Raw genomic sequence first — 19,065 nt, forward strand, 5'->3', positions numbered from 1 at the left:
TTCCTTTCACAGATTGGCTGTATTAAACCCCACCCAATCCTCACCCAGATCCTGTCTGATGCTGTTGAGACCAAGTTGACCTTTGATGCCTTTGTTATGCCAATGCTATGTCCACCAGTGCCTTGGACATCGCCCAGCTTTGGTGCCTACATCCTCGCCCCTACTAAACTGATGCGCTGTGTGGAGGGAGCCATCCAGCACCATCTGCTGTTGGAGAATTGTCCCATAAGCCAGTTGCACCCAGTGTTGGATGCATTAAACCAGCTGAGCAACTGTGCCTGGAAGATCAACCAGCAAGTTCTTGATATCATCATTTCCATCTTCAACGACAAGGGAAATGAGAAGCTGGACATCCCACCCCCCTTATCTGAGGCACCTGAGATGCCCGAGTATCACTTGGAGAAAGACCAGTCTGTATGGGATAAGAGCAGCCTAAAGCGGGATATGGCACTGTGCAGGAAGAGAAAAACAGAGATGTACAGCCTGCGGATGGATGCCCTCTACAAGCTCTCCATTGCCAACCACATGCGGGGCCAGATTTTCTGGTTCCCCCACAACATGGACTTCCGGGGCCGCACCTACCCTTGCCCACCCTATTTCAACCATTTGGGTAGTGATGTCACCCGTGCCATCCTGCTCTTTGCTGAGGGTAAACCACTGGGGGAAAATGGGCTCAGCTGGCTGAAGATCCACCTCATCAACATGACAGGGCTGAAGAAGAGGAGTTCTCTGCAGCAGAGGCTTGAATATGCGAATGAAATTATGGAAGACATACTGGATTCAGCAGATAACCCTTTAACGGTACGTTCTGTTCTGTCCTCAGCCTTGTGCTACACAGTCTGCGCCAATCACACCCAGCAGAATGCTCTTAATTTTTCAGATGAATACACAAATGACTTCCTCGGAGCTTTGCAGATATTTGACCATAGTGTATCCAGGCATGCTTCAAGTGTAGCTCGTGCATGTCTCAGATCAGAGTCGTCAGATTAGTTTGATTCTTTTCCTACTGAGCACCATCAGGAAATACAGACAAACAGGGGCCCATAGTATGATGGGAGATGAAAATAAATACCATGACTGGAACAGACCACTGGTCCTACTCAGTTAACAATCTCTGATTTGGCTTCTCTTGTCTCCAGGGTCGAGGGTGGTGGATGAAGGCTGATGAACCCTGGCAGGCGCTGGCCTGCTGCATGGAAATCGCCAAGGCATCAAGGTCACCTGATCCAGCCAAATACATTTCCCATTTCCCAGTGCACCAGGTGGGTGAGCTGAGGTTACCTAGGGGGGATTGGTTATGCATGGTGGGGAGAAGACCTGGAATTTGGGTTGAGATATTGCACGGAGAGAAGGACAGATGTAGTGTGGGATTACGCAGAGGGTGTGAGATGTAACATGGGGATATAGACTATGGGGCTGAGATGTAGTGTAGTTGTATTTGAACTCACTTGTGTCCTAGGTTTATATTCAGGGCAGGAGGAAGGGGGTAGAGGTTGGTACTGACTTCCACCACAGTCTAATGCTTCTAATACCTTTCATAGGATGGCTCTTGTAATGGGCTCCAGCATTATGCTGCATTAGGCCGAGATGTTGTTGGCGCAACCTCTGTTAACCTGATGCCATGTGACACCCCTCAGGATGTGTACAGCGATGTGGCGCAGCAGGTGAGTGTGTATGGGGCAGGATTTTCCCTTGGCAGCATATACTGTTCCCACAGGGGAGGGGAATGTAAATGTGAGCCTTAAAGAATGTTATAATGCCTTTATGTTGCTCCATGGTGTGACCGCACCTCGAATTCTGTGCGCAAATCTGGTCACTGCATCTCAAAGAAGATATAGAGGAATTAGAACAGCTACAGAGAAGGGCAACAAAAATGATAAAGGGATTGGGACGACTTCCTTATGAGAAAAGGCTAAAGAGACTAGGGCTCTTGAGCCTGGAGAAGACATGGCTGAGAGGAGATACATGCAACCTTGTAAATGTAATTGAAGCAATGTAATCTCTTAACAACTGTTAAATGTAAGCCACATTAAACCGAAACTTGTTTTTAGATAATTGTGGGATACAAGTATGAATAAATAAATATGATACAGGTCTATAAAATACTGAGTGGAATGGGTAGACATGAATTGCTTGTCTAATCATCTAATCCGAGATTTGTAGACTGCACATGAGTTTCAAGGCAGTTAACAGAACAAGAAGACTCTGAACAGCACGAGGAGCTACAGGAATTAAAAGTAAAACCAATATGTCACAAAATGCCTAGCCACCTGCCTGGGGCTATCCCTTGGCTACTTAGAGGGTCTGTCCCCAGCACAGCTTGGGTCTGCCTGCACCTGCCACTTGTACTCTACATTAGCACCCTGCTCCCTCTGACGGTCACTACCACCTCTGGGCGAATCTCCCGCTTTCAAGTTATTCCCAGTGGTCCCATAGTTCCCAGAAAGCACTCACAGACCCAACACACAAACACCAAGATTCTCATCAGTCCAGACAAGCAGAGTCAACAAACTAATAGTATTTACTGTCGCAGAACTTGGAACAGTGAAATTTAAAAAGTGCAATCAGCAGACCAATTATAGTTAACTGAAATATGGATCAATTATAACACTAACTAAACATTTGTTTACTATTTAAGTAGTACTTGGGAAGATCAGGACATACAACTGTTCACAGAGCCTCAGAAAAAGATCCTACTCTCTTTTCTTCCTGGCTAAGACTGGAGCAGAAGCCAAGTACCTCTTGGGTAACTTCAAACTCCAGGCCAATCAGAGCCTAGAGCAACAACATTTGAAGATAGCTGGCTACATCTCTGCAGGCATTTCCCCTTTCTTTGTGTTAACTAAAGAAGGAAGTCAGTTCTCTGTAACAGTTTAAGCATAAAAACATGCACCACCTGCTGGCCAAACTAGAGAACTACATTGCAGGAAAATATCAAAATTATCACAGACTTAAAACACACTGTTCTGTCACACAATCTAAAATTTATCAAATAAAAATGTGTTACGCAATTGCATACAATTAACCTTGGATCAAATACATAGAGGAGGTGCATTCCAAATCGTAATAGCTTGAAAAGACAACATAGCCTCAAAGTGATGTTTCAATCGAACACCATTAAATGCAGGAAGATTTAATAAAAAATTATCCCATAACTGAGAAGAAAAAGAAAAACCTGAAAATGATTAAATAAACTACTCTGAGGTACTACCATTTAATACAAAAAACAGAAGAAACCAGTCTTTGCAGAAAACAGATAAAAAACAAAAACAGCAAAGACGACTAAAATAAAAAAAGACGACCTTTCAAAAATCAATTTTAAAAAGTTTATTGATTTAAAAAAATTAAAAAGAGAAGGTGATTGAGACTCATCTCATCTGTGTTTCGGCCTGTCAGGCCTGCATCAGGAGTGTAAGGAACAAATCATAACATGTATAGTAAGTTGAAACATAACAAATAGTGGACTGATTGTATATATACAGAATTGTTATTAAACCAAAAATTTGATCTTTATAATTTTAAATTGTAAATAATATATATTATTTCTAACAATGAATTAAAAGAAAATACCATTTAAAACATGAAAAACCATGCAAACAGATTTAAAAACAGTGTTCCTTGAGAGGAAGCCAATATAGTTTCCTTGCACGTTGAGATACTTGTATATTTTTTTTCAGCCAAAAAACCAAGCGTACAGCTGTATTTTGTATCATCTGTAATTTTTGTAAGAGTTTGGCACTTAACCCAACATAGAGAGTTGCAGTAGTCCAAGTGAGACAATACCAATAATGAAAAATGTGACTCAAAGAAGTAGGTCCTAAGCAGTCGTGATTGTGATTCCATAGAATGTTCATTTACATAGATTTTTAACTTGAGATTCATAAGTAAGCGAAGAATCTAATATTACTTCTAGAACCCTGGACTCTTTTTTTTTTTTCCACTTTCCACCATCTATCAGTGGTATAATAGCAGGAATAATCGGAAAAGAATTAGAAACCTAGTGCACTTTGGTTTTAATAGGATTTAATTTAAGTATGTTTCCTAGGGCCCAACGCTAAATTTTATCCATACAACCTGAAACCCGATCAAATGTATTCTCCAAAGCAGCTTAAGCTGGCACCAATATTAAGATGTCATCAGCATAGGAAAATGATCGCTCTCCATAATTAAGAGAGATAGATCCAAGGGTACTCATAATAAGATTATACAACATAGGTGGCACTCCACAGTTCGAGCACCAGCTATTAGATGAGACACTGCTTTTCCAAACACAATATGAACAGGTACACAAAAACCAGTTCGAAACGGGGCCTGCTAAACCAAATTTGCTCAGTCTTATCAGCAACAACCCATGGTCTACTGAGTCAAAAGCAGCAGGAATATATTGTAACAGAAGTAATTGTTTGCCCCTACACAGATAACTTTGAACAACTGTTGTCAAAGTTGATAAAAGGGATTCAGTAGTATGCTGAGTTCGAAAGCCAAATTGTGATGGCTGTAAACATGGGAATAATTCAGTATACTGAGATAATTGTTTACTAACAAAAGTCTCCAGCAGTTTAGTGAGTAAAGGAATCCCTGCAATAGGCCTAAAACTGGACGTAAGAGATGCGTCTAAATCCTTTGATTTTTAGGTATAGGTGTAAGTGCAATATGACCCATCTCCAGGGGAAATTTACCCAAGATCAAAAGATTATTAAAAAGAAAGTAACAAGCCATGAAATTATATCAAACTGAGGTTGAATTAACAAATAAGAGGGGCAGCTATCCAATGACAGTTTGTGAGCTTGGACAATAGAGATCTAAAATTCTCAGCAGTAATAAGACTAAACGTTTTCCAGACTTGATTAACAGAAATACTCAAATATGGAGCATCATATTTTTAATGTTATAGACAGTTGAGACTAATCTTTTAAAAGGTCATCCCAAGTTTTTTTTACAAAAAAAAAAAAATCAGCAAGCTCTTGAGAGGTAGGTTGTGAATTAACAATTGATACAGAATCAGAAGATGCTATCAAATTCTTAACAATCCAAAATAACTTCTTTGATACCAATAGTTTTAGCATAAAAAAACTTTTTTTTGCTTCAACATGAAATTTATAAGACTTCAAGGCCTCTCTCAATTTACATTTGGTAGGAATATCATTATATTTCCGCCAACTCTCTTCTAATTGCCTATATTCCTGTTTCATCTCCCTCAATGACTCAGTAAACCAAGGAGCAGATCTAGAAGCTCTTACTGTCCGAATTCTTAAAGGGGCAACCATATCCAAAGTTATTTCTATAGCCTGATCCCAGTTTCTGAATAATCATATCAGATTCTAAGATATCAAGCTTACAAGGTCCAAAATATGTAACAAGTATTTTTCCTCTAGACTTAATCAAACGTTGGGACTATGTTTTAGGAATAGATGTCATAGCAATATGAAAATTAAAATCAGCTTTAAAATGGTCAGATCAAGGAACGACTGGCCAAACTATATCAGTAATCAAGTGGAATGGATAAGAAATCATAAAATCCAGAGAATGTTTACTGTTTCCAAAAAATTCAAGTACTAGAGGGCACGCAATGAAGCTACTAAGTAGTAAATTTAAAACCAAATCGGGGAAAATATTTTTCTCTCAGCATGTACTTAAACTCTGGAATTCGTTGCCAGAGAATGTGGTAAAAGCAATTAGCATAGCAGGGTTTAAAAAAGGTTTGGATAATTTCCTGAAAGAAGTCCATAAGCCATTGTTAAGATGGACTTGGGAAAGTCTACTGCTTATTTCTAGGATGAGCAGCAGCATAAAATCTGTTTTTTTCTCTTGGGATCTTGCCAGGTACTTGTGACCTGGATTGGACACTGTTTGAAACAGGATACTGGGCTTAATTGACCTTTGGTCTGGCCAGTTATGCGCTTATGTAAGAATGAGGCAGCTGATTGGGGGGGGGGATGCTCTTGTACTTCAAAACTTCACTGCATCATTGGTGCCTTCCAGGTACCTTAGCTTGTTGTATTAAAGGGTGAATTAGCAGTTAGGTAGTGCTGCATGTGGGCATCTGGAGAAATGCAGCAGATATTAAAGACTATGTAACATACATTTTGTAGCTATGCATTCTTAACATCTCAATAAATGAAGCAGAACCAATTGGCATGTAACCAAGAGTACAGGTTGTACCCCTTCTCACATAACCCTTCATAGATCAGGTACAGTGACATGAGAGAGCAGAGAGATGACTTTGACCCGAGTGAGTACTGACCATCTCCTTGCTGGTCTGGATGGCAGGTGGAGGCATTCCGTAAGCAGGATGCAGAGAGAGGCTTGGTGATCGCACAGGTGCTGGATGGCTTCATCAGCCGAAAGGTGGTGAAACAGACGGTAATGACAGTGGTCTATGGTGTGACTAGGTATGGAGGACGGCTACAGATTGAGAAGAGGCTGAAGGAGGTAGACACTTTCCCACAGGTGGGTGGGTGTTCTCCATTTTTCCTTCCTGTTTCTTCAGGGGGTGGGGCTCTTTTCATTAGCTATAAGAGAGGACAGGGTGGTGATGCATTCTGGTTTTATTTCAAAATGTAATGATGATGTGTTAAGTATCCCGTTACAGTGACAAATTCCTTACAAAGCCTACATGCTTACATTTAATTGCACTTTTTACTATGGTATTACAATTAAGTTTAATGCAGAAGCCTTTAAACCAAGAAATATATATAGGGCTAGCTTTAGTGTATGCAGAAAAAGAAACTTCTTCTAGGGGCAGAGCCCAGGATAGGCTAGAGGTGTTTTACAGCACAAGGGTCCCTTTGCTGCATACCCACATAGATTGAAAGAGGGGGAGAGGAGAGAGCAAGTGCTGTTCAGTTGAGTTTTGGACTCAAAGCCAGGGCTGAACTTGGCTACTGATCAGGGCACAGATTTTCTATCTTTTGGCTCCTTTCTTGCTCTTTTCCCTCTGGCTATTCACTGATAAATCTTGCAACTTTCTTTCTACGCGTTCTCCTTTCACACTTGGCGTTTTGTGTCGAGTCCCTTGACCTGCTACAGTATTTGTGATGTGTTTGAAAGATCGCTGTTCGGCAGCTCGGTGCACAGCTTCTGATGTTTTGTCTCTTCTAAACAGAGATATGTCTGGGAGGCTTCTCACTACCTTGTACAGCAGGTGTTCAATAGCCTTAAAGAAATGTTTTCTGGAACTAGAGAAATTCAGGTAAATTCTTTAACTTCTCTGTGGGATTTCTGGCACAAGAGCCAGGCTTAGAGTTTTGTTGTGCAGAAGCCTTGGAAATGATGATTTTTCTCTCTTCAGCTGTGGCTCACAGAAAGTGCCCGGATGATTGCAAAATCCGGGAGCACTGTGGAGTGGATCACCCCACTTGGGCTTCCCATTGTACAACCATATCATCGCACCAGGAACACAGTGGTGAGTAGCTTTGCTGACTAGGGACCTGTCACTTGCTCCACTAAATCCAGATGCTCTTGAAATAAGATGCACCCCTGGCGTCTGGCCCCCTTCTGTATCTGGATGTAGCTGATAGTGTGTTAAACAGAGGTGAGGCTCCCTCTTTCTTTGCTGAAGGAGAGGCTAATGGCAGGGGTGATTTGGGCTTCACTCATGTCTTTTCTCTTTCTCTATAGTTTCAAAGCACTTTTCAGTCTGTGTGCCTGCAATCAACCTCTGATGCCACCGAGTAAGTGACTGTTACACTCAGAACCAGAGCTTTTGATCATGTTTGCTACATTTTGATGTATTTGCCAAAAAAACGTCAAACTATTACTGTTTGTGATGAAGACCAGATGAGCTTTGGGCACAAGCTTTCTCTTTCTTCCTCGATTCCCAGAAGACTTCAGAGGGTAGAAGGATTGAGTACAAACCACCTGTGGTGTTCCTCTATTTCATCATAGGTCAGGGTTGACTATACCATAACCTGGGACTGTATCTGGTGCACTTCTCTGGACTGTGTAACTGATGTCTTTTGCTTTTCCTTACTTCAGGAAGCCAGATACTGTGAAACAAAAAAATGCCTTCCCGCCCAATTTCATACACTCACTGGATTCGACTCATATGATGCTGACGGCTCTTCAGTGTCACAGGTCTGATATTGGAGCGTTAGAGCAGATGTGGGAGAGATAGGTAGCTTAGTGACTGGGGAAAGGGGATAGTAGAAGTGTCACAGGAAAGAAGGGTGAAGAAATATTGCAGATGGGGGCAGGGGGAGGTGTGAGAAGAGAAGTAATACCTGGTAGGGTTGCAGAATTTGAGTCTCTAACTGAACATAAAGTGTGAGGGGCAGGCCAGCTCTCAGCTTGGCCCTTCGATGCAGTCCGTGTCATAGAGACAGCCCTGCTAGGCTGAGTGTAAGAGATGGCAAGGTGGAGATTTGTGTTGTATTAGTGGTTGGGGGGGGGGGGGGGGGGGGAGAAACACAGTGCTAATACTCCGCTCTTTCTCAGGCGGGGTCTGACCTTTGTCTCTGTCCACGATTGCTTCTGGACTCATGCTCTCACCGTGGATATTATGAATGAGGTAATAGAGACAAGCCCCATTTCTTCACTTCTACTGCCCTGTACCTGCCATCACTCCCTCTTTCATAGCCCTTTACTTTACAACACACGTTCCTTCCTTCATCTTTCCTCACAGCATGCCTGATGAAGGAATTCACTCTGCTTTCCTCATCTAATTGTCTTGTTACTGTGTAACGATGAGTTCTCCGAGGACAAGCAGGCTGCTTGTTCTCACGACTGGGTTGACGTCCGCGGCAGCCCCCACCAACCGGAAGAAGCTTCGCGGGACGGTCGGCACGCAGGCCACGCCCACCGCGCATGCGCGGCCGCCTTCCCGCCCGTGCGCGACCGCTCCCGCCAGTTCCTTTTTTTCCGCGCCTGGAGAGAGTCGTGCTTTGCCGCTCTCTCTACTTCAGCCGCCGGATTCTTGTGATCGCGTATACGCGGATCGCGCTTCGTTAATTTAATTTGTTTTCCTTTATTATCTTTTCTTTTATAAAAAAAAAAAAAAAAAAAAGACTGCGCGTGTGGAGCACGCGCTCCCCTTTTCCCTCGCTTCTAGCGGGGACGCCTCGTTGCGGCCTAGTGGCCGCTCGGTCGGCTAGTTTTTTCGTGGTGTGATTTTAGCCACCATTGCCGACTTTGACTTCGCCGACGCGATTTTTCCGTCGATGTCCTCGAAGGTCCCGAGTGGATTTAAAAAGTGTGGTCGCTGCGGCCGGCCGATCTCGCAGACTGACACCCACGCTTGGTGCCTCCAGTGCCTCGGGCCGGAGCACAATCTCAAGTCGTGCGCGCTGTGTCTCGGTCTCCGGAAACGGACTCAGGTTGCGAGGCAAGTTCTGCGGGACCGTCTTTTGGAACTTGCGCCGGCCCCTCGACGTCGACCTCGACGGCATCGGTATCGAAGGCCGGATCTTCGGTACCGGTATCGATGCCCGAGACATCGGCACCGATGGCAGCGACCCCAGGAGAACAGGTCCCGTCGGCCCGCCGGTGAGAGTGGGGTTGAGAGGCCGCGTGGGCTGTCGGCCCGGTCACTCCCTCAGCTCGTGAGCCACGGGACCGAACCCTGTCGGACCCGGTACCTCGAGACCGAGGGGGATCGACCTCCTCCTCCTCCATGCCCTCCGGCGCCGGTGACGTGCACCGGAAAAAAGACAAGAAGCGCCGTCACCGGGAGCCCTCGGTGCACCCTGAAGGGGAGTCGACGCCGAAGCGTCATCGCAGAGAGGAGAGATCTCCGTCGGTGGTGGAGGTACCGACGCGTCGGGGTTCCGGCACCTCGGTGCTGTCTCCTAGCCCCCAGCAGCTTCTGGCACCGACACCCTTACCGGCCCCACCGCCTTTCCCGGCAGCGGGCCTGGACGAGTGCCTCAGAGCCATCCTTCCGGGGATGATGCGCCAGGCTGTGCCGGCGTCGGGGGTGCTTGCGCCCCCGGCGCCGATGACTGTGGCGCCGGCGAGCTCTAGCCCGGCGCCGGGGCTGTCGACACCGCCGCCGCTTGCGGTGCCGGTCTCGACCGCCACGCAGGTGGAGTCCCCGTCGACGTCGATGGAGGGAGCTCCGTCCCCGCCGGCGCGGGAGTCCACCGCTCGACGACACCGAGGCCTCGGTGCCTCGACGTCGAGCCGGGCCCGGTACCGGACTCAGCTACATGAGCTAATGTCCGATACCGAGGATGAGGACTCGTGGGGGGAAGAGGAGGACCCGAGATATTTCTCCTCAGAGGAGTCTACGGGCCTTCCCTCGGACCCCACGCCGTCACCGGAGAGGAAGCTCTCACCTCCTGAGAGTCTCTCCTTTGCCTCCTTTGTGCGGGATATGTCTATAAGCATTCCCTTTCCCGTGGTCTCTGTGGAAGAGCCGAGGGCCGAGATGCTCGAGGTCCTCGACTATCCATCACCACCTAGAGAGTCCTCCACGGTACCGCTGCACAATGTCCTGAAGGAGACGCTGCTTCGGAACTGGGTGCGACCACTAACTAACCCCACCATTCCCAAGAAAGCAGAGTCCCAGTACAGGATCCACTCTGACCCAGAGCTCATGCGGCCCCAGTTGCCCCATGACTCAGCGGTCGTGGATTCTGCTCTCAAGAGGGCACGGAGTTCGAGGGATACCGCCTCGGCGCCCCCGGGGCGGGAGTCTCGCACTCTGGACTCATTTGGGAGGAAGGCCTACCAATCCTCCATGCTCGTGACCCGCATCCAATCTTACCTGCTCTATATGAGCATCCACATGCGGACCAATGTGCAACAGCTGGCGGACCTGGTCGATAAGCTCCCGCCGGAGCAGTCCAGGCCATATCAGGAGGTGGTCAGGCAGCTGAAGGCGTGCAGAAAGTTCCTGTCCAGGGGGATTTTTGACACCTGTGACGTGGCATCTCGTGCTGCGGCCCAAGGTATAGTGATGCGCAGGCTCTCATGGCTGCGTGCCTCTGACCTGGACAACCGCACCCAGCAGAGACTGGCTGACGTCCCTTGCCGGGGGGATAATATTTTTGGCGAGAAGGTCGAGCAGATGGTTGACCAACTGCATCAGCGGGAAACCGCTCTCGACAAGCTCTCCCACCGGGCGCCTTCAGCACCCGCCCCCGCGGGCGGGCGTTTTTTCCCGGGCTCGGCAGGCTGCACCCTATTCTTTTGCGAAGCGTAGGTACAACCAGCCGGCCCGAAGGCCTCGTCAGGCACAGGGACAGCCCCAGCGCGCTCGTTCCCGTCAACAGCGTGCGCCTAAGCAGCCCCCTGCGCCTCCACAGCAAAAGCCGGGGACGGGCTTTTGACTGGATCCACGGGAACATAGCCGCCCTACAAGTGTCCGTACCGGACGACCTGCCGGTCGGAGGGAGGTTAAAATTCTTTCACCAAAGGTGGCCTCTCATAACCTCCGACCAGTGGGTTCTCCAAATAGTGCGGTGCGGATACGCCCTGAATTTGACCTCCCTGCCTCCAAATTGTCCTCCGGGAGCTCAGTCTTTCAGCTCCCATCACAAGCAGGTACTTGCAGAGGAACTCTCCGCCCTTCTCAGCGCCAATGCGGTCGAGCCCGTACCACCCGGGCAGGAAGGGCAGGGATTCTATTCCAGGTACTTCCTTGTGGAAAAGAAAACAGGGGGGATGCGTCCCATCCTAGACCTGAGAGACCTGAACAAATTCTTGGTCAAAGAAAAGTTCAGGATGCTTTCCTTGGGCACCCTTCTGCCAATGATTCAGAAAAACGATTGGCTATGTTCCCTGGATTTAAAGGACGCATACACTCACATCCCGATACTGCCAGCTCACAGACAGTATCTCAGATTCCGCCTGGGCGCACGGCACTTTCAGTATTGTGTGCTGCCTGCCCTTTGGGCTCGCCTCTGCCCCACGAGTGTTTACAAAGTGCCTCGTGGTGGTAGCGGCCTACCTACGCAAGCTGGGAGTGCACGTGTTCCCATATCTCGACGATTGGCTGGTCAAGAACACCTCGGAGGCAGGAGCCCTCCGGTCCATGCAGTGCACTATTCAGTTTCTGGAGCTGCTGGGGTTTGTGATAAATTACCCAAAGTCCCATCTCCAGCCAACCCAGTCTCTGGAATTCATAGGAGCTCTGCTGAATACCCAGACGGCTCAGGCCTACCTTCCCGAAGCGAGGGCCACCAATCTCCTGGCCCTGGCTTCGCAGACCAGAGCGTCTCAGCAGATCACAGCTCGGCAGATGTTGAGACTTCTGGGTCATATGGCCTCCACAGTTCATGTGACTCCCATGGCTCGTCTTCACATGAGATCTGCTCAATGGACCCTAGCTTCCCAGTGGTTCCAAGCCACCGGGAATCTAGAGGATGTCATCCGCCTCTCCACCAGTTGCCGCACTTCACTGCTCTGGTGGACCATACGGACCAATTTGACCCTGGGACGTCCATTCCAAATTCCGCAGCCCACGAAAGTGCTGACGACGGATGCATCTCGCCTGGGGTGGGGAGCCCATGTCGATGGGCTTCACACCCAGGGTCTGTGGTCCCTCCAGGAACAGGATCTGCAGATCAACCTCCTGGAGCTCCGAGCGATCTGGAACGCACTGAAGGCTTTCAGAGATCGGCTGTCCTGCCAAATTATCCAAATTCGGACAGACAATCAGGTTGCAATGTATTACGTCAACAAGCAGGGGGGCACCGGATCTCGCCCCCTGTGTCAGGAAGCCGTCGGTATGTGGCGTTGGGCGTGTCGGTTCGGCATGCTTCTCCAAGCCACGTACCTGGCAGGCGTAAACAACAGTCTGGCCGACAGACTGAGCAGAGTCATGCAACCGCACGAGTGGTCGCTCCATTCCAGAGTGGTACGCAAGATCTTCCGAGAGTGGGGCACCCCCTCGGTGGATCTTTTCGCCTCTCAGACCAACCACAAGCTGCCTCTGTTCTGTTCCAGACTTCAGACACACGGCAGGCTAGCGTCAGATGCCTTTCTCCTTCATTGGGGGACCGGCCTCCTGTATGCTTATCCTCCCATACCTTTGGTGGGGAAGACCTTACTGAAGCTCAAGCAAGACCGCGGCACCATGATTCTGATAGCGCCCTTTTGGCCCCGTCAGATCTGGTTCCCTCTTCTTCTGGAGTTGTCCTCCGAAGAACCGTGGAGATTGGAGTGTTTTCCGACTCTCATTTCGCAGAACGACGGAGCGTTGCTGCACCCCAACCTTCAATCCCTGGCTCTCACGGCCTGGATGTTGAGGGCGTAGACTTCGCTGCGTTGGGTCTGTCTGAGGGTGTCTCCCGGGTCTTGCTTGCCTCTAGGAAGGATTCCACTAAAAAGAGTTACTTTTTCAAGTGGAGGAGGTTTGTCGTTTGGTGTGAGAGCAAGGCCCTAGAACCTCGTTCTTGCCCTGCACAGAACCTGCTTGAATACCTTCTGCACTTATCAGAGTCTGGCCTCAAGACCAACTCAGTAAGGAATCACCTTAGTGCGATTAGTGCTTACCATTATCGTGTGGAAGGTAAAGCCATCTCTGGAGAGCCTTTAGTCGTTCGATTCATGAGAGGCTTGCTTTTGTCAAAGCCCCCTATCAAGCCTCCTACTGTGTCATGGGATCTCAACGTCGTCCTCACCCAGCTGATGAAACCTCCTTTTGAGCCACTGAATACCTGCCATCTGAAGTACTTGACCTGGAAGGTCATTTTCTTGGTGGCAGTTACTTCAGCTCGTAGGGTCAGTGAGCTTCAAGCCCTAGTAGCTCATGCTCCATATACCAAATTTCATCACAACAGAGTAGTGCTCCGCACTCACCCAAAGTTCCTGCCGAAGGTGGTGTCGGAGTTCCATCTTAACCAGTCAATTGTCTTGCCAACATTCTTCCCCAGGCCGCATACCCGCCCTGCTGAACGTCAGTTGCACACATTGGACTGCAAGAGAGCATTGGCCTTCTACTTGGAGCGGACACAGCCCCACAGACAGTCCGCCCAATTGTTTGTTTCTTTCGACCCTAACAGGCTAGGGGTCGCTGTCGGGAAACGCACCATCTCCAATTGGCTAGCAGATTGCATTTCCTTCACTTACGCCCAGGCTGGGCTGGCTCTTGAGGGTCATGTCACGGCTCATAGTGTCAGAGCCATGGCAGCGTCGGTGGCCCACTTGAAGTCAGCCACTATTGAACAGATCTGCAAGGCTGCGACGTGGTCATCTGTCCACACATTCACATCTCATTACTGCCTCCAGCAGGATACCCGACGCGACAGTCGGTTCGGGCAGTCGGTGTTGCAGAATCTGTTTGGGGTGTAAATCCAACTCCACCCTCCAGGACCCGAATTTATTCTGGTCAGGCTGCACTCTCAGTTAGTTGTTCTTCGTAGGTCAATTTCTGTTGTACCCTCGCCGTTGCGAGGTTCAATTGACCTGGGTTATTGTTTTGAGTGAGCCTGAGAGCTAGGGATACCCCAGTCGTGAGAACAAGCAGCCTGCTTGTCCTCGGAGAAAGGGTATGATACATACCTGTAGCAGTTGTTCTCCGAGGACAGCAGGCTGATTGTTCTCACCTACCCTCCCTCCTCCCCTTTGGAGTTGTGTGTTTCATATTTTATTGCTTGTCATTCAACTGGCGGGAGCGGTCGCGCACGGGCGGGAAGGCGGCCGCGCATGCGCGGTGGGCGTGGCCTGCGTGCCGACCGTCCCGCGAAGCTTCTTCCGGTTGGTGGGGGCTGCCGCGGACGTCAACCCAGTCGTGAGAACAATCAGCCTGCTGTCCTCGGAGAACAACTGCTACAGGTATGTATCATACCCTATCCTTCTGGGTTGTAACTCCTGGGGTATGTCTCTTGTGTGTTTATGTAATACTACTGCAAATGCTCATTTTCTCATGCAGGTCTGTCGTGAACAGTTTGTTATATTACACAGTCAGCCGATCCTCCAGGAACTGTCAAACTTCATGCTGCAAAAGTACTGCAACATAGTCCCGTGAGTACTGTTCCATCTCCATGTGGAATATGGGCCCTTGCAGCAGGGGCGTAACCAGACCTCGGTGGGAAGGGGGTCCAGAGCCCAAGGTGGGGGGGGGGCACGTTTTAGCATGCCTCCCCCAACTGCCAACCCTCCTCCGCCACTTTCGGACCACCCCCGCCAGGTACCTTTGCAGGACGTGCATGCAGGACGTCTGTCAGGACTCACAGCACAGATCAGCAAACGCGCCAGAGACCGGCACTGATGAAGACTAAGGCTGGCAGGGATTGGGGACCCCCGCCAACAAAGGTACCTGTGGCAAGGGAGGATTAGCGGCAGGAGGGGAGGGTTGAAAGCGGCGGGGGGGGGGGGGGGGGGTCAAAAGTAGAGGGGGTCAAGGCTAAATTTGTGGGGGGTCATGCCCCTGCCTTGCATAAACCTGTGCATAATATAATGCCCCAGCCCAGTAGTTCCCATGAACACACTGACCCTTCACTTTATGGAGTGCCGATAGCAGTGGAGGTAGGGTCTGGAATTATAGTTTGATTTTTGTTGGTGTTTGCAGCCATGAGTCCTCATGTAACAGACTATCATTTTTGGTTTTCTTCAGGAGAAATCTTAAGAGCAAGAACTTGCACATGAACCAGAAAATGGTGGAACTGCTTTCCAGAACCCCTCAGACAGGTAGCATATGTGTTACAACTAAAAACCCCAGCCAGAGCAAGGGAGGGAAGAAAAGCGGTCTTCTTTCTATTCCAGCACTTTCTGCAGTGAAGTGGGTTTAACTCTTTCCTGTCTCCCTTGGGGACTGACTGTCATGCCTCTGGTGTCAAGAAACTCCTGTATTCTAGTACTGTGGTATGGCAGAAGTAAAAAAAGTCACTGGCAATCACACCTTTACTGCTTTTGCTGCTATAGGCTCCCCTACCCTCACCAGTGTAAGCCCTGTTGCAGTGGCGTAGCCAGGAATTTTTAATAGGGGGTGTGTATCTCTTCCCTCCCCCCAAGTACCTTAAAATCACCTCCACTCCAGTCTTCAGCTGGATTGTGGCACTCATAGGCTGCCTGTGGCCTGCACCGAGACTTTCTCTCTGAACCGTCCCGCCCTTCATAAAACGAAGCTGTGTCGGAAAGGGCAGGACGGTTCAGAGAGAAACTCCCAGTGCAGGCCACAAGCAGCCTGTGAGTGGTGCTGCCTGGGCAAAGGCTGGAGCAGACATGACTTTAAGGCATGGGGGTGGGGGTACATATGCAGCACGTATGCCTTGAATAAATACGCCTCTGCCCTGTTACCAGATCCAGGCATGAACTCCTTGATTCCTTAGTTGTCCTGTTTGTGAGTTCTGTCTCATGTTTGTGTACAGTACCACTTATGTCTAGTACCACTATAGAAATAACTAACAGTAGTGGTATCGGAGTAATAAAGAGTTACCACCTCTGAAGCCGAGAAATTCTGGTATCTGTTTCTGATGCACAGCTTTTCCCTTCCTTCCTAGGAGACTTTGATCTGCAAAAGGTGAAGGGATCTGTTTACTTTTTCAGCTGAGATACAGAGGAGGATATTCTGCAGGACACGGTGGGCAGAAGTTGTTCATTCTGCCAAAGTAGGCAGATCTCTCTGCCGGATGTGACTGTGATGGACAGTAGCCATGTAATGCCTACAGCTAAGGGTACAGTTAGAGCCTATCACAGAGTAGAGGAGCATTTCTCTCAGCCAAAGTTCTGGTAATGGAATAGCGTGGCCTTCGGACTAAACCCACAGCATGACATTGCCAGTAGCCATAGACCTTGAATGTCCGGTGCATCATTGACCAACAGTCTTCCTAGAACAACATGCAAGAGTCAGTAATGGAAAAACGCATCACCGTATCTTTGCATGAATGTTACGAGGGCGGGGATACTTGAGAACTTCAACCGCTTTAGGAGCAGAGGACTATCTGGGACCCAAGTGCTCATGGTTCTATCTACACTCCTTTCTGCCCTTGTCTACTGAGTCTGATCGACCACTCATTTGTTTGCTTTCTTGCAATTCTGTGGTTACCTCATTTTAGTTAAAACTCTGTTAAATAGCATTGTATGGATGTTTGTGCTCAGGTTAAATGTGCTGACCCAGTAAAGCAGAATCTGGAGATAATGGCAGAGGTGTTCTTGCCTTCCCTTTAGTTAGCAGCAGAGAAATGGTCTCAATAAGAGAGGATCAGCTCTTTAATCTTAAAAAAAACAAGCAGTGGAGTTAAGTGTGTACTTGCTTTCCCCCCACCCCCGACTCTTCTCTCTTTGGTTAGAAAGGGATTTTGCCATTGGTTCCTCTGAATCTTGCCCACCAGTTGCCCTGCTGACCCTTTCCTTTAGCCTATCCAGATTGCTCATCCAGAGCTGAATGGTGGTGAGGGACATAGCATTGCCTCAGCCACATGCCAGGTTTTTTTCTGAAGGAAGAGTGAGTTTGGGGAGTGGAGGAGTAGCCTAATTGTTAGTGCAGTGGCCTGAGAACCAAGGGAACTGGATTTGATTTCAACTGCAGCTCCTTGTGACTCTGGGCAAGTCACTTAACCCTCCATTGCCCCAGGTACAAAACTACTGTCTGTATATAACATGTAAACTGTTTTTATTGTACGCACAGAAAGGTGGTATATGAAATTCAATCCCCTTCCCTTTCCCGTTTAACTGGATGCTTTATTTGTATACCTGTATTTTGTGAAGACACCTGCATGTTAAGTCCAGGGAAACACCTATTTGATCTGCCCAGTTTCCTAGCCTCCTGGTGATCTGACTCTCCTTCACTTCTTCATAACTGGGGGGGATCCTGTGCTTATCCCAGGTGTTGTTACTCATCATGGTTCTGGCCTGAGGTTGTTCCATGCATCTTCGCCTCATTCATAACATTATTTCTGAAGTCTGCTGCTCATTAAACTGCATATTGTGTCTGAGGCATCTGGTCAATATTCAGCTGGTGGCAGTCAGCATTTTTTTTAAAACGCTGACCATCTCCAGCTAAATTAGGCCCCAGTATTCAATGCCACGCCAAGTCTGGGTACCAGCACAGAATATTGGCAGCTCACTGGACCCCTGCAGGCTGCCAGAGCTTATGTGGGGCCAGCCGATATTCATCTGGGGCCAGCATAACATTCATGGGTGTCTTCAGCCCTTCTGATCCCTCTCAAGTCATGATAGGCCTACCTAAGATCCCCGGTGGTCTAGCAGGGGCGATGGGGACAGGTGTAAACCCCATTTACTCCTGCCCCTAGCGGCTGCCTCAACAAAATACTTGAGAAATGAGCATCCATGTGCTGGTCACATCCAGCATTAACATCCGTTTTACAAACTGAAACATCCATATTATGAACGGGGCAAAACAAGAGTTCTGGATGTGTTATGGCAGCATAGGAATGTCCATGTTATAAAATCACTACCAATTAGATCAAACCCTACAAGAGAGAGACAAAAAAATATACAAAAGCAAAAAATAGTCAGTCCCAAAAACAAGTATATGAGAAGTCTAGAGAAAGCACACTCCTGCAACACTTTATTTAAAAGGGAACAAAAGAGAGTTCAGTATAGGCTGAACCTACAGCCGAGGTTGAGTTTCAGTGAGTCTAGCCGCCAAGCGGCTCACTTAGAAGCTATATTAATCGTAAATACTCTGTGTATGTAACCCTTAATTTATTTGTTCTAATAAATCCAATCCTTATTTTGTTTGTTGTTTAAATTTTCTATATAATAGTATTAGCTTAGGAGTGTAAACACATTCTATAAACATCCATGTACAAAGTGGACTCCCTAATCCATAGGTTAAAAGTCTATGAGGAAAAATCTTAGAAAAAGTAAGGTAAAAAAAATTCAAAAACTATGCAAAAAGCACTGGAAAAGTAGATGAACCAAACAGGAGCAAACTTATCTTTAATTTAGGGTTGTCGCTATATCACTGAGTGTTCTAAATGTCCAACAAAATCCCTGTTTCAGAATTCTTCCTCAGGGACGTCACTGCTGCTTTTACAATGGGTCCTCCATTTTGGAGTGGACAGCTGTGAGCCTCGGCTGCTGTGACTTAGAATCAGGGGACCCCTGGACCCTGGTTCAAATCTCACTGCAGTTTGTGAGCCTCCAGGGACAGAAAATACCAACTGTGTCAGCCTCTGGGTTTACAGGTTGTATATATGAAGTTAATTAAAGAAA

The 19,065-nt window shown here is 48.0% G+C and overlaps 1 protein-coding gene across 2 annotated transcripts in view; it reads left to right on the plus strand.

Annotated features, from left to right (window-relative positions):
* Positions 1-17,101, plus strand: part of POLRMT (RNA polymerase mitochondrial) — a 63,013-nt gene extending 45,912 nt beyond the window's left edge. The window contains exons 10-21 of one of the 2 annotated variants that reach the window (XM_030218385.1): positions 13-801; positions 1,140-1,262; positions 1,542-1,664; positions 6,271-6,453; positions 7,109-7,192; positions 7,292-7,405; positions 7,621-7,673; positions 7,978-8,076; positions 8,437-8,509; positions 14,816-14,907; positions 15,500-15,573; positions 16,386-17,101. In XM_030218385.1, the coding sequence (XP_030074245.1) occupies positions 13-801; positions 1,140-1,262; positions 1,542-1,664; positions 6,271-6,453; positions 7,109-7,192; positions 7,292-7,405; positions 7,621-7,673; positions 7,978-8,076; positions 8,437-8,509; positions 14,816-14,907; positions 15,500-15,573; positions 16,386-16,435 (1,857 nt within the window). In that variant the 3' untranslated portion in view covers positions 16,436-17,101. Of the gene's footprint in view, positions 1-12; positions 802-1,139; positions 1,263-1,541; positions 1,665-6,270; positions 6,454-7,105; positions 7,193-7,291; positions 7,406-7,620; positions 7,674-7,977; positions 8,077-8,436; positions 8,510-14,815; positions 14,908-15,499; positions 15,574-16,385 lie in introns of both variants that reach the window. The other variant, XM_030218384.1, reaches the window with a different exon arrangement.
* Positions 17,102-19,065: the final 1,964 nt, after the last annotated feature.

Source organism: Microcaecilia unicolor, chromosome 11, assembly GCF_901765095.1.
Source record: "Microcaecilia unicolor chromosome 11, aMicUni1.1, whole genome shotgun sequence".
Classification (NCBI taxonomy): Eukaryota; Metazoa; Chordata; class Amphibia; order Gymnophiona; family Siphonopidae; genus Microcaecilia; species Microcaecilia unicolor.